Raw genomic sequence first — 27,697 nt, 5'->3', positions numbered from 1 at the left:
ACAGTGCTGAGCATTCACATACTGACATGATTAAATTCTCAGCAACTTGCTAAGGTGACACCAGGGGTGATAGTCACAATATCTAAGACTTTCTAAGGCACAGGCTCTAACTAGCAAGATGGGACGCCAGCCATAATCCTGGAGTAGCATTCTAAAGCCACTCTGTTCCTGAACAGCAGGGACTTCAGGAGGGTCCTTGGGGAGGGGCTGGGACTGCCAGGCAGCAGGAGGGCAAGGGCGGGGCTCAGAGCAGTGAGCTACTTATCAACTGGCACAGAAGAATTTCAATATTTAAAACAGGTAGGCCACACGAATGTGAACCAGCTGAATGTCAACGCTGCTCAAGACAATGCTCTTAGGGCCTGTAAACTGAAGCAGTTGTCACTTGGTAATGACGTACTCCCTCTGCTGTCTAGATTATCCCCTCTGTTATTTGTGGGTCCAAGCTGAAAAGCAGGCTGACAGAGCTCAGGTACGATGAAGCAGTTTGAATTTATAGGCAAATTCTTAAGTGTCAAATGTGCAAGTGGGATTAGCCCTTGGCAAATGTAATTTCAAAGGGCTGTGGGATTACCTTTGTGTGGACGGGCCAGCCTCTGAATACCTGCCCACTCTTGACAAAATGCATGGCTGTGCCCAGGTCACCCCACGAAAGAGGGAGCCTCCTGGTTCTCTCCCAAGGCCCAGCTGAGAAAACAGAACACGCATTTAGTCTGAGCTCTTGCTGTCAGATCTTCTGCCATCTGCCAGCGGAAGTGTCCCTCTTCTGTCCAGGTGAGGATGACCAGGCACTCAGGGACCATAATGCCACAAGAACAGCCCCTAGCAGCTACCTCCCCATGGTTAGGGTGACCAGTATCCTGCCTGGAGTCAGGAAAAGTGTACTTTCTACTTTCTTCTTGCCTAGATTTCTCCCTTTCCTGCCTTTATCAAACCTAAGGATGGCTGGGATATAGTATTAAATGAAGTGCTTTCTTTTATTTCAAATTGTACTTTGTTTTAAAGGCGACTTGGAGGAACGTTAAAAAAAATAATTTTGGTCAGATGAAAACAGGTGAGATGAAGGCATGGAGGTGCAAGGTGGCTAAGAGGTTTGCCCAAGGCTGGTGAACTGGCAGCCAGTGAACCGAGGAGTGAGGTTCCAGTCTGGTCTGCTCACCTCCGCTCCACCGGGCTGCACTGCCAGGACTGTGTCTTATTTCTCATGCATCAACCACTCATTGACTTCGGATTTCTCTTTGCTGCTTTTCAACGTTACCGCTAAGATTTCAGAAAATAAGGGCCTAGCTTTGTTGTTGTTTGAATAGAGCTCTGCTTGGAAGAAAACACAACGGAAAGAGTCATCTCTAAGTCACGATGTGGAGGTAGATCTGAAAGTGTGCAGGCTCTGCGGTACCTTACAGGGGAGAGGAGGCCAAGAGCACTTTCCCCTACTTCTCGGGAGTTAGTCTTATGTACCCTCTGCATCCAGCTCAATTCTGTCCCCTTGTGCCATCTCTGTCATATGAGACTCGGCTATCTATACCCCATCCACAAGAGTAACTCAGACAGGCTTTGTAGGCAGCTGAAATGTACAGCAACAGAAACGGGAAGACTGAGTTCTCTTGAAGGAGCATAGGACCCGGAAGGCAGGCTCCAACTCCCAACGAAGCCATCACCATGATGCCATGTGGGCCATTCTGAGCATGACAGATATCTACAGCAAGGGTTCTTCCTGGCCAGGATGCTGGAGCGTGGGGACAGGGAACTAGGCTCTTACTTCGGTTCTGCCACATCCTTGCTGTGTGGCATGGAGAGATCAAGGACTATTCAAGGTTTGGCTTCAGTCTCCTTCTCACCGCATTTTTCTCCCAGGAGGATTACTGTAATGTTCTTGAAGGGCAGAGGTTTTGCCTTCCTCACCTCTATTCCAGGGTCTATCATGGCGTCTGGCACCGCGTAACAACTTTAAAGACTGATGGTGTGAATAACAACAACAGAAATGTGTATTGAACGTTTACTGTGTACCAGACACTTTACATGTCTATTTCCTTTAAGTTTCCCAACGACACTGCAAGGTAGAATACTAGCGTCATGCCCTATTGATGGAAGAGAAGCATGTGACTTGTCCAAGGTCACGGAACTTGTAAGGCTGGATGGTAAACTTAATTTCTGTATTGTTCTGCCTCCTGATTACAGACTCTTTATTGCCATTTGTCTTGCCTTCCAGCTTGGGGAAGGAAGGAAGGGAGGGAGGAAGGGAGGGAGGGAGGAAAGGCAGTCAAACGAGATTACTGGCAATGACCCTACTTCCCCATCCGCCACCCACTATGACGATGTTTGCTGTTTTCCATCTGGAGCTTGATGGAGGCATGGGGGGCGTGGGCAGGAAATGCCTGTATTAGCTGCCTCTTGGCCCCTCTCCTTGGTGGTCACTTACCTGTCATCACTGATCCTTCCTGGTACCTTTGGAGCATTTAGCTAAAGGAAACTAGCCAAATTCCATCTATAAACAAGCTAGAGCCACACACACTTAATAAAGACAAATATAAACACATCCTGTGCATAGGTCCATATAATCAATTGTCCTCAAACAGAACAAAGAGAATGGGTCTTTGCAACAGCATATATAAAAAAGAGTAAGAGTAGGGCTGGTGTGGTGGTGTAGTGGTTAGGTTCGTGCACTCGGCTTCTGTGGCTTGGGGTTCACAGGTTTGGATCCCGGGTGTGGACTTACACACTGCTTAGCAAGCCATGCTGTGGCAGGGGTCCCACATATAAAAAGTAGAGTAAGATGGGCATGGATGTTAGCTCAGGGCAAATCTTCTCAGCAAAAAGAAGAGGATTGGCAATGGATGTTAGCTCAGGGCTAATCTTCCTCACCAAAACAAACAAAAAAAGAGTGAGAGGTTTTAGTCATTGAAAAGTCCAGAATGAGCCAGCAATAATGCAAAATACTAAGGTGATCTTAGGCTGCATTAACAGAAGCATAACAGCTGGCAGGAGGGAGGTGAAAGTCCCAATTTGCTCAGCAGGGAAGCATGCCCACCTTGAGGAAGAGGAGTGTCAATTCTGGTGTTGTGCTCCAGGACATGAAAAACTAGAATCTCCATCTAGAGACCAGTGACCAGGATGGTGAAATGTCATAAAAATACGTCATATGAGACTAGCTGAAGAAACTGGGATTGTTTATTTAGATTAATTTCCAGAAGTTATAGGGTGTCTTTTTTCCTATCGTGAAATTTCCTAAGAGCTGTCTTGGAGAAGAAAGATCAGATTCACTTTCTTTGTGGACATGAAAGGCCAAGGAAACAGATTTCAACTCAGTATAAGGAAAAACCTTCAAATAGTCAGTAATGTCTGGAAATGGGATGAGCTCTGTCCTGAGTAGTGAGAAGGCCATCAAGGGAGGTAAACAAGAATCACTGGAGAGATGTTGGAGTGCATACCTTCTGATGATCCTCAAAACTCCAATTCCAGGACCACTGACATCTTTTCTTTCTCCCATCACTATTGAAGAACCAAAGCAAAGAAACTCTGATAGTCCTAGAGAAGTTGGCCATAAATCCAAAATGGCTTAGCCCAGAAGACACCGCCTGTGTCCCCAACTGCACAGCTCTTGCACCTCTTCCCAGCTCCCCAAAATGTCCCTGGAAGGTGGGATGCAACAAGAAGGACTCACCTTTCTTCTCAAAGTCCCCTTTCTCTTCCCCTGGCCGGCCCAGGCTGTCCAGGGTGTGGGTCACCTGGCTGCCAAACTCGTCCTCCCGGGAGACGTGGTTGGCCCGCCGGGGTGGGTCCTCCTCCTCTTCATAGTCATAGTCATCCAGGATGGGGGTCTCCCGGATGGGCACTCCGATGACGGAATTGTGCGCCTGCAGCCGGGAGGAGCGGAAGCTTTCCCGGGCCTGCGGACCCAGCAGCACCGATGGGATGTAGTGGATCTCGTGCGTGGCTTCCGTGCTCGCGCTCTTCTGCGGGATGCGGCGACGCTTCTGCCAGCGCCGCTGGGCGTACAGTGCCACCGTGAACACCAGCAGCAGCAGCAGCAGCGCAATGAGACCACCCTGGAGCAGAAGGGAAGAAGGACAAGCACATGGGCTGCTGTTCTTTGGGCTAGAGTGCCAGAGGGGATTTTCCTGTCCACACACTCAGCCCAGATCCCCGGGTTGGGCTCACAGAGCCTCGGGAACCACCACACGGCTTGGAAGCCAGAGAGATGTTGTTTCCAAACCTGGCTTTCTCACCACAAGCTGTGTGACCTTGGGCAAACTGCTGGACTACTCTGAGCCTTGCTCTTTACATGTATCAGGATCACTAAGAATCCCTGCCCTTTCTTCTCAATAAGGTTGCCATGAGGAGCAAATAAGATGGGTAATGGTCATATCAGAGCAATGCAGACTGCTAAAACTTGGGAAGAGTCAGGGCTGAGGCTTCACACAAGTGTCTAAGTCCCGACTCCACCTTCCACTAGCTAAGTGACCTGAGGACATTTGCTTACACTCTCTCAGCCTTGCTTCCTCATCTCTAGAAAGAGTCCATTGAGGGGTCAGGGGATAGTAGGCTTCCTTCCATCCTGCTGCAAATACAATATAGCATTATTAATTCAAGCATAATTTCTATATAGTCTATATTTTTGTCATTTTGAGAAACACCAGTCTTTTAATGTTTGATTCCCAACAAGGGACGTGGGACAAAGTAAGTGCTTCATAAATTTTTGGTGAATGAGTGACTGAATGAATGAATGAATGGAAAAATGCACCTTTCTAGGGCTCCTTTAATCAGAAGCTTAACGTAAACTGAAGTGTATTTTTCTTTAATACATCCAACTGGTAAATATTTGATTGAGTCTGCATAACCTACATTAAATTGAAATAGGCTAAAGTGTTTATGAACACATCTTACATGATTCATGAGACTCAAGAAATGCCCTGCTCTGTGAGTTCCTTAAGGGCAGGGGTATTAGCAAAACATGCCTGTATTCCCACAGCATCTGTCAAGGGCTTGAGATGGAAGGTTTGCATTCTCCTTGCCTCCCTTCATTCGCTCTGAGTCAGAAACATCTCTGACAAACAGAGGGAGACCCCTCGGTTATCCTGCTTTTCTTCATCATATATTGTGCTTCCCGTCTGGGAGATGGGAGGCCACTTTGCCGAGTCCCTGCTGTGTCATCTCTAGAGTTGGAAAGGATCACTCTCATTATCTGGGGGAGGATTCAGAAATCAAGAGACTCAAGGCTGAGATGGTGAGGAGCAGAGCAAGATCTGAGCCTCATTTGTTGTGTTTATTTTGTTTGGTTTTGTTTTTTAGCTCAAAAGCCTATATTCTTTCAACCAGACCCATGTGGCTGATCGCTCTTCCTTGGCTATGATCTCATGGAAGGCAAGGACGATTTCTGACAACTACTTGTATCACATCTAACAAAGATGACAGATGTTAACCCTGAATACATTATCTTGGGGCAGGGGGAGCTACTGTGAGGGATACCTGTTTAGGGCAAGAAGAATGTTATTTAACTAAAATCGGTCAGCTATGTTGTTGACTACATTGGAAAACTATCGTGTTCTTTCTGCAAGGCCCTCAGCTCACTGAGCTAGAAGTCATCGCCTCTCCAGGGGGTGGGGAGTGGGTGGGTAAGGGCTAAGAGGTGGCCAGGTACACAGGGATGGCTACAGCCCTGATTCTGGCAGTGAAGTACTGTGGGATCCCCAGGAAGACTTCTCTGCATGACAGAACTTAAAAACAAATATACAAACCAAACAAAGCTATAAGTATGTGTATTTACGTATGTTCGTGTGTGAGTGTGTGTGTGCAATCTGTCAAATATATGTAAAGTGTGTGTGTGTGTGTGTGTGTGTGTGTGTCTGGAGCCCTAGAAAAACAAGAACAGATCCTTTTACCCTCCACAGAACATACAACAGTGATTGTTGTGCGTCTAGACACCATGTGTGACATGGTGTTACTTGGTTTTTTTGCATCAGAGATGAGAAAGGAAGGAGACAGAAGGAGGGAGTGATGAGGGAAGGAATTTAGAAGGAAAGAGATAATAGGAAAGAAGGAAAACAGAATGGAGGCAGGCAGAACACTAACACTTGGTAAAAACAATAGCAGAGCCTCTCCTTCCTAGTTTTATTTAATGTTATTTTATTTAATCTTCAAGGCAATCCTATGTGATAGGGGTTATAGTTTCTGTTTTGTAAATGAAATGAGGAAAAGGTGGTTCAGAGAGGTTAAGTAACTTGATTGAGGACACACAGGTTTTGATCCTGGGTCCAAATGGGTACAAGAGGCTGGGATGTGGTAAAGCAGGGATCTGAACCCAGCTCTTCATTGTGCACCCACTAACTATTGGGCAGCATAGTGATTCTCACAGACCAAAGGGATGGGAAGGAACAAACGGGAAAGATGGTGAAGGTGCATGTAGAGGGACGGAAGCCTGAGAAGGGAAAAGGAAAACACTATTTTCAAATCCAAGATTCAATGGGCACGTCTTGAGGTTGCCTCTTCAGAGAAGATTTAGACTTCCATCGATGCCCTTGGAGAAATCTCCTTGCCGGACTCAGTCCTCTATCTCCTCACCTCTGGGTGTTTCACACGCTGTGAGTGTCAGGCCCTGCCCGGTCCAGAGCCCTTCACCCCTGGCCCCTTTTGCCCACCCCGATTATGAGTGTTTGACCTTGTGGTCAGATCCCAGGATCAACACTGACCTGGGAAAGACGAGGCCTAACCAGCCTGTCCACCTGCAACCACCACCACCACCAATCCCTGCCCCCATCGCATCCCAACAACCCTCCCTGGTCACCCCTGTGGTCCGGGATCGGCTCATAAATCCACACCGGGAGCTCCTGGAAGGCAGGAAGCCCCATCCTTTGCCTCCGGAGCCCTCCAGCGGTATCTGGCATAGCGGCTAAAAGCTGGCCTCAGAGTGACATGATTTTAGTCCAGATTTTACCACTTAGAGGCTATGTGACCTTGACTAGGTCACTTTACCTTTCAGAGCCTTGATTTTGTCATCCGTTAAATGAGGACAGTATTCACAGTGTCACCTCACGGGGTCATTGTGAGGCTAAGTGAGCTGAGTGCTGAGTACTTAGTGCAGTGCGGGCACATGGACACTGTTCACAGACTGTTAGCTCTGTTATTGTCAATAGCATTCAGAAAGTGCATATTCAATGTGGAATGAATAAGTAAAGGAATGAACGGGGGAATGACTTGACCTTCTGCCTCTGAATGCCTATTCCACAACACTTGTCTCGAGTCCCCATATCCTTCTTACTCGGGACCGATTCACGTATGCTTTGTCAGTTACTTTTAAAACTGCATGTTAGGCATCATTGCCCTATGTTAAGTGAGGACACTGAGGCACAGAGACAGGAAGTCCATTACCCAAGGGAGTGCAGCTGAGATTCAAACTAACGCCAGCATGGCTGCATGGTCCTGCTGGGGGTGAGAAGGGATAGAAGTGCCAAAGGCCTAGTGAGCGCCTGCCCAGCCTCACTTCTGCCTCCTCAAATTACCTAGGCAATTTCAAGTGCAGGCTTCCCTGAACAGGAAACTTACAGAAAGTGTACAGAGGAACACCACCCACCTCCCTTTTTCCACTTTGACAGAGGCTGAGCCGGAGAGTCCCTTTAGATTAATGATCCACTGTTTCTTTAGCCTTTGGCCTTGCCATTTGATATGATCTCAGGCCAGTGGCTCCAGCCCTCCTGTTGGGGTACAGGATCCTGTTCGCCCTGACCTCAGCTCCCACCAGCCTCACCTGAGCCTCCAACCATGTGGCTTCTGTCACAGATCGGAATTTCATTGTGAAAACCTAGCCAAAGGAGAATTCCAGTATGCAAGGGCTCACTGTGCCACTGACCAACTGAAACAGATGTCCCCAGGCTGGGCTCCTAAAGGGCTCAGGGGTCCTTGCCCAAAACATAGTAGCAGCTTGAGTGATGTTATAAGCTCCAGTCTGACCAGCCCTATGTTCCCAGGCCCTGAAAAAGTAGTGGGATATAGGAAATTCGAGACAGGCTCTGAGCACGCAGGAAACAGTTCTGAATTCAAGTCTACTCACTGTACGACATTGAATTTCCCAGATTGCCCTATGGACCCTCAGTTTACTCCTCTGTACATTGGATTTGTCAATACTTGGAATAGCACAGTCCACAGTTAGGGGCAAAGACTGGGGGTCAGAAAGACTTCTTTAAAATCTCATGCTACCATGCATAATCTGGGAGATCTTAGACAAAAAACTGAATGTCTCTGAATCACAATTTTCTCATCCATAAAATTGGGTCAAAAACACCCTTAGAGAGGCAGCTTCGATGTGAGCTCACAGATGTGCAGTGCTGTGCTCAGTACTCCACACACGGTAAACCTGTGATAAACTCCCATTCATGGTACCCACAGGGTTATTGTGCAAACCAAACCTGAACACTGCTGTGACTCCTCTTACAAACTGAAGGGTGCTGTGCACAAGCCAAGGAGCTCAAGAGAACCACCCTTTGTCCTCCTCTGTCCCGGTGGGACATTCCACCCAAAGAAAGATGCATAACTCAGAATCAGGAAACTGTCATCTGCATCCACCTGGATTGGTCCAGGCTGCTGTACCGCTCCACACCTGCAGAGTTGTATCCTCTCTTCTTTGTGGGCTTCCTTCACCAAGGGCAAGCAAACAGAGAAGCAGGAGCTGTTGATTGAGAAGTGAGCAGGGCCAGAGTGTCCAGCCACTGAGTCTCCATGCCAGGAGCAAGTACAGGCCCCGGCACTGGAGAAAATGCTGCGGGGCAAGCAGGGAGCCGAGAAGGGAGCAGAGGGCATAGGGAGACAGCTGCAAATTTTTAGAACGCAAGTTAAGAAGAGGCCAAGGCTCCAGGGTGGCAAGCTAGAGGCCCTGCTGGTCTCAGGGATGACCCAATGCCAAATTCGATTTGGACTGTGTTCACTCTAGGGGGCCCCAAGACCTAGAGGAGTGGCAGTGAGCTCCTGCAAGATTACAAGCAGCACATGCCTCGGGGTGATTAGTTTTACCTTCTTCTTATGGGTCTGCGGATTTCACTAAGCTGTCAGGCAGGAAGTAGGGAAAAGATGGGAGAAGGAATGTGTGTCCCCATCCCTTCTGGAACCTTCCCTACTAGAAGTATCTCTAGAGCAGCGTCAGCCCACTCCGTGTTCTATTCCTGACAGGGAGTCTCAGATCCCCAGGTGGAGGCAGACAAGGGTGAGGGTGCGCGATGCCAGGGCAGATGGTATGATGGGGAAGCGGGGTGATGGGGGCATCCAGGCAGTGTGGGGATCTCTGTTTCCCTGCTTGTTGTTGGACGTGACAAGCTGAGTGTGATATTTTACCTCCTTGGGCTGCAATAGGCTCACCTATAAAATGTGCTGATTGTTCCCAATGGGCAAGGTTATGCTAAGGATTAAACAAGACAATAAAATGTCTAGCTCCACAAAAGTGCACCAATACCAGCCTCATTCCTTCAGCCTAACTCTGTTCCTCTATCCCAAACCAAATCCTTCCACATCTCTGCCCCCTGGTTTAAAACCCTTTCCTGGCTCCCTCGGGGCCCTCAGGATAATGTCCAGATTCCTAGTCTGGCACCCAAGGCCCTTCATGACTAGGTCCCTGCTTCCTTCTTATGCCCCAGCTCCCCACGAGTCCTACCTCATACCTGGTCCTGGAGCCACACTGAGCGATTAGCATTCCCCCAAAACGTGACGCTCCGAGCTCTTCCACACTGGCTGCTCCCTCAGCCCGGAGCGCTCTCTCACTCACTCCCTGTAGTGTCTGAATAATGACCTCCCAAAATTCATGTCCACTCAGAACCTCAGAACGTGATCTTATTTGTAAACAAGGTGTTTTCAGTTTTAATTGGTTAAGATGAGGTCATACTGGATTGGGTGGGCCCTAAATCCAATGACTGGTGTCCTTATAAGCAGAGTAGAGGACACCAAGACCCCCCACAGAGAAGGCCACTTAAAGATGGAGACAGAGATTGGAGTGATGCGTACAAGCCAAGGAATGCCAAGGACTGCCAGCAACCAGCAGAAGCTATTGGGACAGAGTCTCTCTCAGGGCCTCCAGAATGAGCAAACCCTGCCAACATCTTGATTTGGGGCTTCTGTCCTCTTGAACTGTGAGAGGATACATTTCTGCTGTTTTAAGCCCCCTACTTTGTGTAATTTGTTATGGCAGCCCTAGGAAACTAATATCCTCCTCTTCACCTGCTCATCTCAGCTCACTCAAACATCTCAGCTTGGAGATCACTTCCTCAGGGAGCATCTTTGCCTCTTCAAGTTGGGCAGGCTGTGCTCTCTCTGCTCACAACTCCCATGGGCATCAATCATCTGGCTACACTGCCACCATCTCACCATCTGGTTGACCATCTTCTTACTCTAGATCCTGAGCTGTCATTTACCCCTACCATTTTCCAAGCCTAACATGCAGCACTTATCCCAGAGAAGGTGCTTAACAAAGATCCAGAAGCCCCAAATCCTGACCAGACAAGCCAGAAGCATGTAAGTCTATACTCCCCGTATCACTCTGACCCCAGCATGTAGAGGCATCTGATCAAACCTTGCATGGTCCCTCTTCGTTTCTCTGCTTTTATCCCAAAGCTAGTGCCTCCAGCTGGTTTGCTTACATACAATATCAAACACTGAAAAAATAGAGGGGAGAAAAATAAAAAGCACACCCAAATCACCCCACCAAGAGAGCCTTCAGAAAAGTTCAACTTAGAACTCCATTCAGTCTGGCCTCATTTTAATCTATTTTTCATGTTCAAATACCCAGGCACAGGAGAAGGAGCCAGAGAAAGGAAAGAAAGGGATAATGTGAGCAATGCTTTATTTGACAATGTGTCATTCGGAAACTGATTACTTCTAGGGAGGAGGGTGAAAGGGATAATTGGGTACATGTGTGTCTCCGGCCTTTTTAATATTCCCTCACAACGGCCAAGCTGCAAGGGGATTTGGTATTCTAAAACTGGATTTATAATACTCTGTTCAGCAGTGATAAGAACACGGGCCTTTAATCCTCAGAGCTGTGAACATGCATATTCTCCTAAGTAATGTCCTTCCCTTCTTGTCACTTGTGTCTGGTCCCCGACAGCCAGCCTCAGGATGGCTGAGGACTGATGATCCGCTGGGTGTTCTCTTGGCCAGCGGCCGAGTGACAGAGCTGGTAGGGAAAGGGGCTTGGGCTCCCAGTTCTCTGGAAAGTCTTATTTCAGGCCTCAGCCTATGTTTACACTGGAGGGATTATTAGAAAATAGTCTAAACCCTTGATGTTACAGAAACTGAGACCCAGAAAGTGGAAGTGACTTGACCAAGATCACAGAACATCCTAAAATGATTTTGGAGGCAGAATATGCAGCCAAATGCTCTCCAAAGCTGCTGAGAAATCATGTGAATCCTGACAACTTGAGCTACAAAATAGCTTCCACAGTCTTCCCTTTCTCTCCATCCTCTGGCTGTCCTACGTCCCAGTTCTCCTTGCCTTTCATCATGATAATTTTAGTACACTCTGGATGATCTCCCAGGCTTTGCCCCCCACCTACACTATACTTAATCCACCCTCCCTACCACAACTAAGGCGCAGCTGGAAACAGTGCCCCTCGCCGTTGACTAAGCTGGAAAGTCCTGCAGATTGACAATTCAAGTTCTTGTCAATCAAGCCTCCACTTTTGTGAATAACCTAGTCTCAAAAACGTAGGCTTTTGAAATACCCTTCTCAAAATACATGCTTCGCTCACCCATGCAACCAACCCAACCGAGCACTCACTACAGAGCAGGCATAGTGCTAAGTATCCAACCACATTGGAACTCCTTGTTCCTATTGAATGTCCTGAGATTTTGCCCAAGCCATTTCCTCTGCCTGGAATGCTGCCTTCATGGTTATTCCTCACCTCCACATCTGCATGTCCAAATACCACCCAGACTTCAAGGTTCACTTCAATGCAATCTCCCTGATGAACTCTTCCGGGACCTCACCTCTGCAGGCTCAGCCAGGAGGAATTTCTTTATCCTCTGAACTCTCACAGTGCTTCATCTTAACCCTCAATTAAAGAGCGTTAGCATTTTCTACCTTATATTACAGTTACTGAGGCTCATTACTTAGGTCCCCTACTGGTTAGATTATTATACCCACTGCACAGATGAAAAAGCGGAGGCTCAGAGCACACAACAAGGTGGCAAATATATGGGATAAGGCCTCCCAACTGGGGTAGTTTCCAGTAAACCTCAGGCTCACTCTCTCATAGACTGGGAACGCCCACTGGACCCTGAGGGAACTGCAAGAGAATAAGATGATAATACAGGTCAAACCATATTGTAAAAGGCAGGACCATTCTTTAGGCATTAAAGATCCAGAAGTGTTTTGTTTTTTGTGGGATTTTTTTGTGAGGAAGATTAGCCCTGAGCTAACATCCATTACCAATCCTCCTCTTTTTTGCTGAGGAAGATTGGCCCTGGGCTAACGTCCATGCCCATCTTCTTCTACTTTATATGGGACGCCGCCACAGCATGGCTTGATAAGCGGTGCGTTGGTCCGTGCCCGGGATCTGAACCCGTGAACTCCAGGTCACTGAAACGGAGCCCATGAACTTAACTGCTACGCCACCAGGCCAGCCCCTGTTTTTTTTTTTTTTTTGTTTTTGTTTTTTTTTTAAGTAATAGGGTGGCAAGATCACATTGGATGTGGTGTACAGACTGGGAACAGGGAGATCACTGAGATGGCTGTTAACAACAGTCTAGGACAGCAGTTCTCAACTGGGGGCAGTTTTCCCCCCAGGAGACATTTGGTAATGGAGACATTTTTGGTTGTCACAGCTGGGGAGAGGGTGCTCCTGGCATTTAGTGGGTATAGGCCAGGGAATCTGTAAGCATCCTACACGCACAGGACAGCCACGTACAACCAAGAATTACCTGGCCCCAAATGTCAACAGTGCAGTGATTGAGGAAGCCCTGGTCTAAGAGAGAGAGATGATGAGACCTGAAATAAGAGCAGTTGAAGCGGGTAATTAGCTAATGGGGTAGTAATAAGATGTACACAACAGGGTGGGAAGATATAGGGTGCGATTTGCAGGGAAGGGGGGAGGAAGAAGCTGCCAACAATGACACTGAGGTGGGGATTCTGTCACTGGATTAGAGAGGAATCTATCTATGTGTTAATTTTTTCCTGGGTAAGCTCCCAGAAGGTTATGAAAGATCCCAGCAAATAATCAAATGAAGAGATACATTTACATGTGTGAACAATTAGGAGAAGATAAATAAATGCAAAACAGATACAGATTTGCATACATATATAATATATATGCATGTATGTATAATAGTCACACGCGTAAAAATATACTCACACCTATCTTTATACATCTATAGTTAGTTATCTTTATCTATAGTTATCTCTGCCTCCATACAGATATAGGGTGACCTATTTAAAGAGGTCCCATTATAGAAAATGAAACATTTTGCTTTTAAACTAATCATCTACTCACAATGTATCTATTAGGGACGCTATTTTCTTTCTCAAGATAATGCCAAGGGAATAAAACAAAAACGTAGCGGGTTCTTTGGAATATATTCATTCCCAACCCAGCTCAATCTTCCTTAATCATCTTTAGATCAGATCAGAACAGGAGCCAAATTCTGGGAGATCATCCTGAACCCTACAGCAATTTGTCAAGGGAAAGCTAATGAACACTGGGACATCAGTGTTTGCCCATGAGTCAGACAGACAGGGATTTGCGTCATGGTTGAACTATCCTTTAGTTGTGCGTTTTTGGACACGTCACTTGAGTTTCCTCAGTTTTCTCATCTGTAAATTGGGCTACTAACACCTGAGACAGTTTGGGGAGGATTAATGAGATTGCATGATAGAACACATTTAGCATAGTGGCTTGCAGGTAATAGATCTCAGAAAATATTAGCATCCTTATTATTGATGCAAGGCCTTGTTTCCTGAATAATTAGATCCAAGGTCATGGTGAAGCCACCCATTCCTCTTCCCACTATAGTATGAGATATTCTCTGCAGTTTCCCAACTGCATCCCCATGATCATCCCTGTTCCCCTCCTACAGGGTCCAAGCTTTGTGACCCTGCTCATGTCCCCTCCCCTCTTTGGGGTGAGTGGGTGAGATTGGATGGTTTCTAACAGTCATTCTAGCTCCAGTATTCTAGATTAGAAAGAAAAAGGCAAACTCGAAAGCATTTTTGAACAGATGACATATATATATTCTTATGAAATCCTGTGTAGTATTCCAGTTGGATATGTACTGTATCTTTTGCTCAAGCTGCTCACTCTGCCTGAAATGCCCTTCTCCCACTTCTTTATCTAGTCCTTTAAACCTCAGCTCTTTGGTCACGAGTTCTCAGCCAGCCTTTCTGAAACCTGCTATCTCTCGCTGGGTTAAGTACCCACCTTTTAGGCCCCTCAGCGATTCATGCTTCTGTCTGTCAACATCCCTCCCATCACCCTGAGGCCCCTGGAGGGCATCCTTAATCAACTCTGTGTACCTAAGACCTAACCCAGGGTCTGACACCAAGTAAGCCTCATTATGCTTTTATTGTATTACTCCATTGAGAAGCAGTGAAGAGAAGGTCAGGGCTTTATTTATTTCTGAATGAATTTGAATGGTACATGGCACGTAGTAGATCCTCAATTACTTGTTGAAAGAATGAATGAATGAATCCATTATAAATGCCTCTCAGAGGGTAGGTGACTGAAATATACCTACACCTGTTTGGCAGTTCTCCATCTGTGTATGAGAGAGGACTGAAGATAATTCTATGAGCCATTTAGCACAAATCAGTATCCCACTCCATATCCTCAGGTGGCCTCTCAAGTTCTGTCTGAAATCCCACTCTGAAGGATGGATGAATGGAGAGGGTGGGAGAAAGCATCTCTGAGAGGATTGATTTTCTTTCTATTCTTTTGAGTCATGAAGATAAACTGATGAGCCCAGGCAATCAGGGAGAAGACTTGCACTCATTCACTGATTTACTCTTTCTCCAGGTTAAGGGCATGCCTGGAAGCAGGCACACTCAAGTTCAAGTTCTTACTCTGCCACGAACCAGTGGTATGACCTTGGAAAATTCTGTGAGACTCAGTTTTCACAGTTCTAACGTGGCAACAAAATCATTCACCAAAAAGGGCTGCTGTGAGGATTAGATAAGATGATGTAGGTCAAATACATCATACAGCCCTGGACCTATAGAAAACATTCCATACACAGTAGTTACTGGTTTAATTGTTACTGCTATTATTGTTAAGCCTCGACCCTGAGCCAAATCTTCCACCTGGACTTAAGAACACACAGATATGGTCTCAAATAACCTGCAGTCAGTTTGGGGAAATAGATAAGTAAACAGATAATTACCGTAATGCACACTTCGATAAGCTCTATGCCGGAGGGAAACATAGTGAGAAGCAGTTTCTTTTTTTTTTTTTTTTTTTTTGAAGATTTTATTTATTCAGCTTTTTCCCCCCAAAGCCCCAGTAGATAGTTGTATGTCATAGGTTCACATCCTTCTAGTTGCTGTACGCGGGACCTGGCCTCGCGTTGGACGGAGAAGTGGTGCCTCCGGGCGCTCCCGGGATCCGAACCCGGGCCGCCAGCATCAGAGCGCGCGCACTCAACCGCTAAGCCACAGAGCCGGCCCGAGAAGCAGTTTCTTATAGCTTCTAAGTGCAAAACATGGAGGAAGTGGGAATAAAAAGGACTTCCTTACAATTCCAATTACAGTCATGTCCAAAGGTGGGGGCGTGGCTGGCCCATCCATCAAATACACTTACACCCAAAATGTGACAGAAAGACTGGATGACCAACTGGTGGTTGATGGTGTGGGCTCTGGACTGAGAGCCCCGGGTTCGAGTACCTGCGTTGTCATTAACCAGCTGTGGAGCCTTGGGTGGCTCACCACATTTTTCTCAGCCTCAGCTTTCTCATCTAAAAGTTTAGGATGGCAGTCTTCACTGAATGAGGTAATCGTGAGAATTAATGACTGAATGCACAAAAGGGATTCAATACTGTGTCTAGAACATAGCCAGTAGTCAATAAATGGTGGTTTACATTGAGGAAGGAATCAGAAAACTTATGTCTTAGTCCTAGCCCTGCCCCCTCATAAACTAGTTTGCAGAATGCTCACAGGTCATCACATGTATTTTTTAACAAGGTAGCCACAGCAGCCACATAAGTGAGGCAGTATTCATTCAATAAAAGCAGAAAGTGAGCCTCTAAGAGGTGGCTTTGCCTAAGGCCGCAGAGTCAATGGCAGGGCATACATTTGATTCCAGAATCCAAAGTCCTGAACGATCCTGAAACTCTCAGTTTGTTCCTACAGTTGGCGATATTCAGAGCCTGTGTCCTTTCCTCATGGCATTATTCTCTGGGAATGTGTTGCAGACTCACGGGGTCCATGGAGAGATCCCTAATATTGCGCCAGTCTTAAACCACTGTGCCAACAACTCAGCCTTCTGAGACAGAAGGGAAAGCTAAGACTCAAGAGGAAGCCAGAGGTATTTGACAGCCTAGTCAATACTTAATACATGCAAAATAACTTTCATATAGGCAGGAAGCTTCTGAAGTGAGCTGACTTCTTTAGACATCATGGATGGAGAAAGGAAATTTAGTGTGGGGGTGGAGCAGAAGGTGCCCGTCTGATGACACAGCCTCATCAATGAAGACTTCCCTTTGCACTCTTCTACTTCCCCCCACCATGGACAGTGCCCCTCACCCTTGTCTCCAACACAGGCTCCCTATCTCCTTTCCTTGATGCTTTCTTTACAGCACTCACCTCTCCCTGCCCTAATATTATACATTCATGTGTTAACTTTGTTCATGGCCCTAATGGAATAGAACTTCCATAAGATAGGACCTTTGTTTATTACTCTATCATCAGTGCTGAGAATAGCACTTAGTGCTTTGTTGGTGCTCCCTTAATAGTTTCTGGATGGATGGATGGATAAATGGACAAATGAGTGGATAGACAGTTGTCACCCCAAATGGCCTGGTAGCCCCTAAAAGGCAAGGGCTAGGTCTGAATCATCTCTGAGTCCTGTCCATGGGCTAAAAGACTGGAAGATATTTAGTGAATTAAAAAAAAAATGTTGTTAGTTCCCCTCCTGGGGACAGGAAAGGGGAGCTGGTTATAGAAGTAATTTAAGAGGCAAATGTGACAACTATCTGACTACTTCTTCCTGCTTTTGGGGCAAAGGGGAGAAGTTGGTCTGAATTCCAAGCTTGTTTAATCATTTATTTACTTGTAAATACTCAGGAGACACTGAACCAGAAAGCAAAGGGGTGAGCGGATGTCCGGCTCAACTATTCATGCACAATCACCTTCCACAGAAAGCAAGTTGACAGCTCTCTCCCTTTGCTTTTCCTATTCCTATTTCTGGATGGAAATAATAGGACTTTAAGTGACAGGGAGCACTCACAACGTAGACCAAAGAGCACTGGATTTGGGTTCAAATCCTGGCTCACACTGATTGGCACTACAGCCCTGGACCAGCCACTTCACGTTTCTGAGCCTCAGTTTCCCCAGCCTTAAAATATTAATAGGTTCCTTTTCCTCTTTATGTAAGGACCCCACTGAGAATCAGGTTGATTGAAGAACTTTATATGCTGCAAAGTGATTTACACGTATCAGGGCTTAGTAAAATTTAAGTGTTGAAGAGGAAGGAAGAAACCAAACACCAGCAGTAACTCGGGCAGGGAGGAAATGAAGTCACAAAAAGCAAAGCTCCAAATCCAGAGGCTTTCCAGTATTTCCAAGGCCTCCAGCATCTGTCCATCAAGCTTCTTCAAAACCCACTGCAAGTCACACAGTAGGGGTCTTTGAGAGGCACTCTTGCTGCCATTTCTCACCATTGGTGATGGAGCTGCCAATTGTCTTGAAGGCATGTTGTGATGGCCTTGGGATCTCCCCTATTGGGCCTGATCAGGAAAACCCCAGGAAAGTGAGTCACTAAGGGCAGAGAGTCAAGCGCAAGATGCCAAGCAATGAGAAGAGAAAAGAGGAAGACTCAACTGGAGGCTGGTTTGCACAACAACAGGAGCAGGGAGCAAAAGCTGCCCAGTGTCCTTGTTCCATTCACCAGGGCTGACCTGGTAGGATTCATCCTTTCCTCTTCCCCTTCCTGCTCCATGGTTCCTGAGTTTTTAAAAACACAGAATTCAGCATTTCCTGACTACCCCAACTTAGCAGAGAGAACTGCCCAGGAACCTACTTTCTTACTCTTCTCACCTCGGAGATGACCTCCACCCTAGCAACAGGTCAGGCAGGCCAGCACACAGGCTGCAGGGGGAGCTGGTAGCGATGCTTTCTTTCCTTACTCAGGGAACATCCCAATCATAACATTGATAACCCACCTGCCCCTGCGATGAGTGCAAAACACTTCAAAATCTGTTCCCTGAGACCTTGCTGTCACAAGCTGGGCTGTCCCAAGGTGGCTCTCTATGTCCTGCTTCTCTACTCCCTTCCTCCCTAAGATTATACACCTAGAGGCCAGCCCAGTGGTGTAGTGGTTAAGTTTATGCGCTCTGCTTTGGCAGCCCGGGGTTCGAGGGTTCCTATCCCAGGTGCGGACCTACACACCTCTCATCAAGCCGTGCCCTGGAGGCGTCCCACATACAAAATAGAGGAAGATTGGCAGAGATGTTAGCTCAGGGACAATCTTCCTCATTAAAAACAAAAAAGATTCTGTGTCTATATCCTTCCACAGTCAACCCACAGATTCAGCCCCAGCTGTGCTTCCAAGACAGTACATTGCCTTTAGCTCAAGTCCAGGGTGAAGTACAGGGACCCAAAGTCCCAGCACACCACAGTCTAAAGGAGTCAGTGATAGCTCCTCTAAACCAGCCACCCAAAAAGATGTATCATTTGGGGGGCTACTAGAGCCTGAGGCTGAAAGGATGAGGGCTAGGAGAGCCCAAGAACTGTCTAAACTACAGATGAATTAGATACAGTGGAACTTAAATGCCAGTGTCATAGAGCCACTCCTCCTCACATTGGTGAGGGGCCTGAGCTCACTCAAGAATGAGTAGCCTGGGTTTGGCCCCTTCAGAGCCCTGTACATTTTGAACAAACCAGAATGTCCTGGAAGAACAGGTGGAGATGGGATAGGGACTGTCCCAGAGAAAGTCCCTGTTTCTCAATCTCATCTTGATCCCGGGCCTCCAAGGAAGCTGGCGGTATTAGTTTCCTAGGGCTGCCATAAAAATCACCACAAACTGGATGGCTTAAAACTACAGAAATGTATTCTCTCATAGTTCGGAAGCCAGAAGTCTGAAAGCAAGGTGTTGGCAGGGCCACGCTCCCTCCAAGGTCTCTGTGGGGAACCCTTCCACGCCCCTTCCAGCTTCTGGTAACTCCAGGAACTCCTCAGCTTGTGGCAGCTCATTCTAATCTTTGCCTCAGTCTTTACATCGCCGCCTTCTCTCCTATTTCTCTGTGCCCTTCCTTGTTGACCTCTTTTTTCCCCCCTATTTATAAGTGCCAATTTACATTGTTGGTTAAAGCTCAGAGTCTGAATCCACCCAATCTGAGTTCAAATCCTAGGACTATTCTTCTAGTTGTGCAGCGTCTTACAAATTACTTTATTCTGTATCTAGAAACTGGGAATGATAAGCAAGTTTGCCTCATATGGTTATACAGATAAAACAAAATAATCAATATATTGGTTTGAATTGATTTAAAACATAAAATGTGAGTGGATTTTTGCGGAATTTTGGGGGAGTAGAAAGGGTGGGAGCTCCTCGTCACTGGAGAAGTCCAAATAGCCAATGATTTAGGAGAAGAATGGAAAGGGGAGGGGGGAGTGGAGGCAAGGGGGCTGTTTTTCAAGGACCCCGGCAGTGGTCCTGGCCAATTCCTCAGCCCATTACATACGTGAGAATCTTTTACTGTGGTCACACGCTTCCTCTGCATTCTCCATCCAGACGCTGAGGCGGCCCACTGGGGCCAGATGTCAGGAGGCACTGAGTGAGCACACCTTCCCTTTACCGTCACTGCCTTTAAGAGCCCCACAGTCCCGGAGGCAGTGTAGAAAAGGAGTACAAGGGCTTTGGACTTGGGGAGAATGGGAGTAAAATCCTTGCCCTGCCATTTCCATGGGGCTACAACAAAGTTACAAAAGCCAGCCAGGTGAGGGCTGTCACAAAAGTAGCAGCAAAGGGTAAACGTCTGCTATCAAAGCCTCTAGGAGCCTCATTTTACCCACCTATTTAACGGGCATCAAGCTGGTCCCAACTTATTATAATAGCACTTATTGAATTTATCACAGCATTAAATGAAGATGGGCACCTAAGCACTCTGCATAGTGTTAGGAGGAAATGTGTCTCCCTGGGGCATCTGGTTTTGATGAGAATGAATTTCCTCAACGCTCCCTGTCTCTTGCCCCACTTTCCTTCCTCCTCCCTCCAAGGGCGACTGATTCTCCTGATTGGTGAGTTGGAAATGAGGATTTGGCTTCCATAGCTCTGTCCTTTCCTCTATCTCTTCACGTCGGGAGCCAGCTGCCCTCCAGAAGTAGCCTTCCACTCTGCTGCTCAACCTCTTCCATTTCGTGAGGACAGATTCCCATGTGGGAAGCGCCAGGCACCCAGCATTTACCCTGGATGGGGAAGCACCCATTTTTTGCCACACCCTCCAAACTAACCCTTCTTCACAATACAGACGAAATGTTAATCTCCATCTGCTTTACTCCTTTTTCTAACCTTTTAAGTTGTTCTAAACTCAGGTAGGGAAAATATCCACAAACTCTATACCCACTACCTGGTCCATAGAATGTCTCAGTAAATTGTTCTGTTATTATGATTATCATATTCACCAGCAACCCCATCGTCTCTCTTTCTTTTGTAGGGAAATTTTTTTTGTTTTGCTTTTTCTTCTCTCTCTCTGAAAGCTTTTACATTTTCCCCCTTTATCCATGTCATTCTGAAATTGCACCACAATGCAACTAGGTGTGGGGTTTTCTTTCCGTTTTTGCTCCTCATTTGTCGTGCTTGGTACTCAGTGGACACTTTGGATCTGGACATTTGCTCCTTTCTTCAGTGCAGAGATGAGTTCTGGCACTATTCTCTCCCTCCCATTGTCTGGGCCTGGTTTCTGGAGCCCCTCTCCTTTCCTGTCAACAAGTGAGTTTTCTGGGGGGGTTAGCCAGGGTCTCGTGTTCGTTGGGTCTCGGTCAGGGAGCCTCCCGGATGCAGGATTGCATGTCCATCTGAGAAGCAGAGAGAGAGCTGACAACAGAACTCCTGAAGAAATCAGGGAAGGGCTGCTATTCCAGAACGATGCCCTGTCTCCAGTTCCCCTCCAATACTCGGTCCTCACTTAAAAGCAGGATATCGTGGAAAATTGCTGGACCTAACCCAGTATCATGCTCAGTGGAAGCCAGGAGTTCGGAACTTAATCCTCTTAATGAGATTTAGGGCAAGTGGCTCAACCTCCCGTAGCCTCCTTTTGCTCACCAGTCAAGTGCCAACAATGATTTACCTTACCTGACTCCCAGGGTGGTTGGGAGAATCAAATGAGAAGATGCAGGTGAAAAGGCTGTGAAAATTATTAAGTGCTATTTACATATAAGAGAGAGTGTGTGTGTGTGTGTGTACTCTCAAAACTATCACTGCACTATAGAGAAAGACTGAACTACCGAACACTGCTGTGCTCATCCTTCAAAATCCAGTTAACATGTCCCTGTTACAGTTTATTTGACTCAGCACCTGAAATAATTGGCTTGAATTTAGAGCCATGCTTTTAAAAAAAAAAAAAAAGAAAGAAAAGAACATATTTAAACGAGGGAATTGTACTCAGGGCAGAGCGGTGACCACTGTGAGCAGGGCGCTTTGAGACTGACCGAGGGAGACTGCAGTTTCATAATCTCTATCCCGTTTTCACTCTGGATTACAGATGCTCGTTGAGTGTAACGATGGGGAAAATGACCTAACTTCTTTTTTTTTTGTTCTGTTTAAAGGAAAATATTAACTATAAAATATTATTAAATAATATAGTCATATTACTTATGATACCAGTCATTATCACAAACCAAACCATTATTATAAATAAAATGAGGTTAAAAAATGAAAATTTAAAATACATAAAAGGCACACTGCTATCTAGTGTACAGAATAATGCCCTCACTTCCATCTGTTTCTGTATCTCTTGTCATAAAATATATAGAGCTTAATTTATGCAAATTAAATGTACATATGACAGGACTCCACTGTGAAAGAATGCTGTTCGTATCTGTCATATGAACTGGAGATCCCTATATGATTTTATTTGGATCAAGGACCCTCTGCTATAAATTTCGATGGACCATGTTTCTCTGTAACAGAAGGGTGTCTTTGCAGGCGTGGTATACAGGGCTGGGCAGCAGGAAGGGAGGTTATAGGAGAAGGTGGGGGCCGTATAACCCGGCAGAGGGCAAGAGGCAGAGTCAACCAGAGAAGGCAGCAGTGGTACCCAGCTGCCTACAGTCAGCCTGTGAAGGGAGCCTCGGGCAGAATAGATGGTGTCTGGGTTGGAGGGTGAGACTAATAACTCAGCAGAGACAATACAGACGTGCCTGGAGACCAGACCACCGCACCATGGCCTTGCTTCACTTTTCTCCCTCCTCGCCTCTGCAGTGCCAGCTAATCTGTCCTCAGCAGGCCGTGTGTCTCAGACCGTGCTCATCCCATGCTCATACCACGCTCAGCAGGAGCTGGAGGGAAACCCAGTAAGGGCAGAAAAGCTCATCTTTCTAAAGTGAAATCTCATTTTCCAACTGTCAGAAATGAAAGAAAGGAACTCATAGATCTTAAGGTTATCCAACAGTGTTATAATTACTATTGTTTGTGAAGACTTCTCTTTAAAAAAATCTTCATTGGGCACCCATTTCTGGAAAAAAAAAAATAAATAAATAAATAAAAGAACTGTCTCAGTTCAAGTAGAGATTGGGAGTCTGAAATTTCTAGAGTTCCATGGAACAGAATTAGAAAAAAGTACTCTTTCATTTTGCAAAGAAGAACGTCAAGACGTTCCCACGCATTGATAAATTAAATGCACAATCTAACTAAATCAGTCTTCATAGGAAATCTGTGAGGTTGGCGTTAATAGTATACCCATTTTCCAGATAAGAAAACTCAAAGAGGTTGAGTCATTTGTTCCTGGTCACAAAACTAATCTGTAGCAGACCCATTCTTAGAACCCAGACCTGTAAGACTCAGTAGAAAATCTGAGAGGGTCTCTTCTGCCCTCCAGAAAAATTTCCTCCCATCTAAAGTGGACTACTGCAACTACAAGCACACAATATAAAACAAAGCACCACAGCAATAAAACAGTGTCATTTGTTGCAAGATGAGGCATTCATCTTGCATGGAAAATTTAAAGGGACACCAAAAACATCAGTAACCAAGATAAGTAATATTTTTTGTGTGTGTGTGAGGAAGATCAGCCCTGAGCTAACATCCATGCTAATCCTCCTCTTTTTGCTGAGGAAGACCGACTCTGAGCTAACATCTATTGCCAGTCCTCCTCCTTTTTTTTTCCCCAAAGCCCCAGTAGATAGTTGTATGTCATAGTTGCACATCCTTCTAGTTGCTGTATGTGGGACGCGGCCTCAGCATGGCCGGAGAAGCGGTGCGTCGGTGCACGCCCGGGATCCGAATCCGGGCCGCCAGTAGCGGAGCGTGCGCACTTAACTGCTAAGCCATGGGGCCGGCCCCAAGATAAGTAATATTTTAATGCAATATTTTTTTAAAAAATCAAAATTAATGTGTTCCTGAGTTTTTTGGCAACCCTTTCAATTCTGTGTCCCAGATGAGGGAGGCACTCGTTCCTCACTCCAGCTCTGACCCTGCAGTCTGCAGATCTATGAAAAGGGAGAAAATGGAATTTAGTGCCAATTTTACAGATGAGGAAGGTGAGTCTCAGAACATTAAATAATATTTCCAGGGAACTGAAGGCAGGTCCTTCTGACTCCAGGCCTTGAGCTCGTCTTTGTCCAGCTGTGGGCCTCTCAGCCCTGGGAGTCCAGTGAGGTAGGGGTGATAGGGCTGGGGTACACAAACCAAAAACCAAGGCAAAGAGCAGCTGAATGAGTTATCCAAGAACCCAGAGCTACTGTGTGCAGAGCTCAACAATAAACTCAATTCTGATGGGATCCCACAATCGGTACTGCCTTCCATCATGACCAAAACAGAAGGACTATAATGTTCCTGAATAATACATGGAAATATGGAAATATTGAGGTGCCGAGTAAGCCTGTATGCAGTCACCATCTTGGAGCAGTGGTAACTGGGCTCCGTGCTTGGTTGCATGCTGGGTAAGTCCCCAAGGCTTCATCCTGGGCTGGGGGCAGTGAGCTGGAGGGAAGTTGGCAGTAGGCAGGCAGCGGAGGAAACTCCAGGGTGTTGGTTGGTTGGAGACTTGTGCAAAAAAATTCCTGAGCAGAGCCAGCCCTGATGGCCTGGCAGTTAAAGTTCAGCATGCTCTGCTTTGGTAGCCCAGGTTCGGTTCCCGGGCACAGAACCACACACTCGTCTGTTAACAGCCATGCTGTGGCGGCGGCTCACACAGAAGAACGAGAGGGACCTACAACTAGAATATACAACTATGTACTGGGGCTTTGGGGAGGAAAAAAGGAAAAGTCATGAGCAAAGGAAAGGGCACTCAGGGCAGGAAGTAGGGTCTAGGGGCTGGCTCTGACAGGTGATTATCATTCTGTACTGGACGGTGAGCTCCATGAAGGTGGGGGTGTTATCTGTGCAGTACTTTGTGAATGCCTAACACATAGAAAGGGCTTGATAGTGGATGGATGGAGGACAGAAACTTTGAGATTCAATAGAGCATGGGGAGGCCTGGCCCCAGCTCCCCCACACACCCCATCAAGGGGCGACCTCTCTCTGCCTCAGTATCCTCACCTGTAAAATGAATACAATGTACTTCATGGGCATGTTGTGCGAGTGAGGTGAGTTAGTATGTGACAAGCCCTAGGTACAGTGTCTGGAACCCAGTAAGTGCTACATAAATGTTAGCTATTACTAGGCAAAAGAACAATAAGGAAAGTTGGCCCAGAAGTGCAAACAAAATAGACAAAGTTGATATCTTCTTTTTTGTGTCTGACATTGGTTCAAGCCCAATTGCTGGCCTCAGATTACAGAATGCAGAGCACTGCCTGGAACCCTGGAGGGAGTGAGACAACCATTTGTCTGGCACCTTCTGCCCACCAGTCCCTGCCTTAATCACTTTACCTACATTGTTTTACTTATTCCTTACAAGTTTGTGAAGTACGTTCTATTATTATTCCCTTTCCACAGATAAAGACATTGAGCCTCAGAGAGATTAGGTACTATGCTCAAGGTTGTGAGAAGGGCTGATCAAGGAAGCCAAATAGCTCTGAGGCCAAGTTCCGCCTCTGTGCCACGCTGTGGCCCACCTCACTCTACCTCTCTGTGGGCCCATGCACCCATCTGGAATGGAGGGAATCAGAGAGGAGATGCTGGTGTCGGGGCTTCCTCCCTTCAACACTTGGTGGATGCAGGGTCGCCAGTCTCCCTGAGACAGACGGTTGTGTTTCCCAAGGAGCCTGGGGCAGGTGGGCAGTGGGAAGGTGGCACAGCAAAATCCCGCCATCTCACAGAGCTACAATTACAACCCCACTCCAGAGAAGGAGGGGAGAGGGCGTTTTAATAAAGACAATTCCCGCCCCATCCAGTGGGGGAGGGAAGGGCAGAGGCACATTCCTGGAGGCTCTGGGCAGAGGCACTGCTGGTGCCCAGGTATTCCCTCAGGTCCCTTGGCCTCGCTATGGGTCAAGGGCTGGGTTCCCTCCACAGTCACTCATTGAGGGATGTAGGTGACGGAGACAGAATCATATCCAGGTCAGCCTGACTGTGGGAGATTGATGAGTGACATTGATGAAGTCCTTGCCCCTCTCAGAGTCTCAGTTTCCCCATCTATAAAAGAGGGGATTGTACCAGATGGTCTGCAAGGGTCCTCCCACTGCTGAACGTCATACGAGTCTATGAAGTGATAAAGCCACAGCCAACACCTCTGGCTCTGACCCAGCCCATGGCTGAATCTCTTCCACAACACCCTTCAGTGGCTAGAAACTCATTACCTCTTGGCGACGCAGCACCCTGGAATGAATTTGGGATGACTCTTTCTCTGACTAGCTATGTAACTTAAGAGAGTAAATTCTCTTCTCTGATTCTCAGTTTAATCATTAGAGAAACAGGGATACTGGTGCTCACCTCCGAGGATCACTGCAAAAATGAAATGAGCCAATGAGAGTGAAGTTCCTGGTACCCAGTAGCAACTCAAAAACACTGGCTTTTACTCTCCAAGTTGGCACTCTCCCAAGTAGAAACCAACAAAAAGGACAGAAAAAGTATGATGTTCTATTCACATACAGATACTAAACTTTCTCCAGTCTTTCACAGCTGTAAGGTTCTCCACAATACTCAAGGATCAATCAGGCAGGGAATTCTTCATAGAACTTTAGATGTATCACTTTATCAACGTGAAAACCAAAGCCCAGAGAGTGTATCTGCCTTGCCCAACATCACACAGCAAAGTAGCAGCAGACTCAGGTTTCCTGAATTCCAAGCTCATCATGTCTCCACTTGGGTAACCTAGAGGCCCTGTCGCCCTTCGCTGACAGCATCACCCCAGAGGCAAAAGGCAGCCCTGAGTCCCTCCAACCAAGGCAGCCAGTGTTTCCCAAGCGTCTCCAAAAAGCCAGTCATTGGACAGGGCAATTGAAGCACAGAGCTGAATGAGAAGTGGCCCCTTCCCCAGTGGGGGAGGGGCAGCAGGAGTAGTTAGTGAAACCTGTCCACACATTTCTAGAATAAGATCCTTCCTTGCTTCTTTGTTCCCTCTCTCACTGTAAAAGGCCCAGAGAAGCAGACAGATGTTGGCAACATCTGGGCCACTGTTGTTGGGGGCAGCAAGTGGCTTAGGGCTGCCTCTGGAGAAAAGGCACTGTTGGTATTAAGAATGACAATAAACAGTTCACATTTGCATAGAGCTCTCTCCTGCTTCAGGAGACATGCCCACCCCATCGCACTCCCATTCATTAGCCCCAGGGAGTGATGCCAACAGCAGCTGTCTGAAAGCCAGGTAGAATCATTTCCAAGTCTTAGAAGGCAAAACCAAGGCTCACAGAAGTTAACTTCCTGCCCCAAATCACAGAGCTAAGAAGGGAGCAGAAGCCCAACATAAAGTCACCTGACTCCCAGCCTAGGGCTCATTCGATGTGCCAGGCTCAGACATGGGCTGTGAGTGCAAAAACAAATTCAGCCTTATCTCTGTACCTAAGAAAAACATTTAGCATGTGCTTAGAAGGTACCAGGCACAGCGTCACATCATTAGTATGCTGACCTTGTTAATTCTCTCAACATTACGAGATAAATATTATTTTCATCCTCCTTTTCTGGTTGCAGAAGTTGAGACTCAGAGAGGTCAAGTAATCTGCCTGTGGTCACACTGGTGACTAAGATGCGCCCCAGTGAAGTGGGAGGTCCAGTGACTCGGAGGGAAGAAGGGAGACACTGGGCTCCTGGCCCTGCCATCCTCAAAAATTGCGTGACACTCTTGGAAAGTGGCAGAGCCAGAGCAGGGATTTGAATCCCAAAGCCAGTTGACTTTGGGTGTGACTGGGTGTGTGATGGTAGAAGGGCATGGGGAAGGTTTCAAGGAGGAGGAACTGAGCCTTGGAAAGTAGGATTCTGCCAGGATAAA

The 27,697-nt window shown here is 46.7% G+C and overlaps 1 protein-coding gene across 4 annotated transcripts in view; it reads right to left on the bottom strand.

Annotated features, from left to right (window-relative positions):
* The window catches only part of ASTN2 (astrotactin 2), an 841,205-nt gene that overhangs the window by 645,619 nt on the left and 167,889 nt on the right, over window positions 1-27,697 (bottom strand). For all 4 annotated transcript variants that reach the window (XM_087419200.1, XM_087419201.1, XM_087419203.1 and 1 more), the window contains exon 3: window positions 3,662-4,046. In XM_087419200.1, the coding sequence (XP_087275326.1) occupies window positions 3,662-4,046 (385 nt within the window). The remainder of the gene's footprint in view (window positions 1-3,661; window positions 4,047-27,697) is intronic.

Source organism: Ceratotherium simum, chromosome 29, assembly GCF_057802395.1.
Source record: "Ceratotherium simum simum isolate JZ-2026a chromosome 29, ASM5780239v1, whole genome shotgun sequence".
Taxonomy (NCBI): domain Eukaryota; kingdom Metazoa; phylum Chordata; class Mammalia; order Perissodactyla; family Rhinocerotidae; genus Ceratotherium; species Ceratotherium simum.
This window is presented reverse-complemented; position numbering and strand designations above follow the sequence as displayed.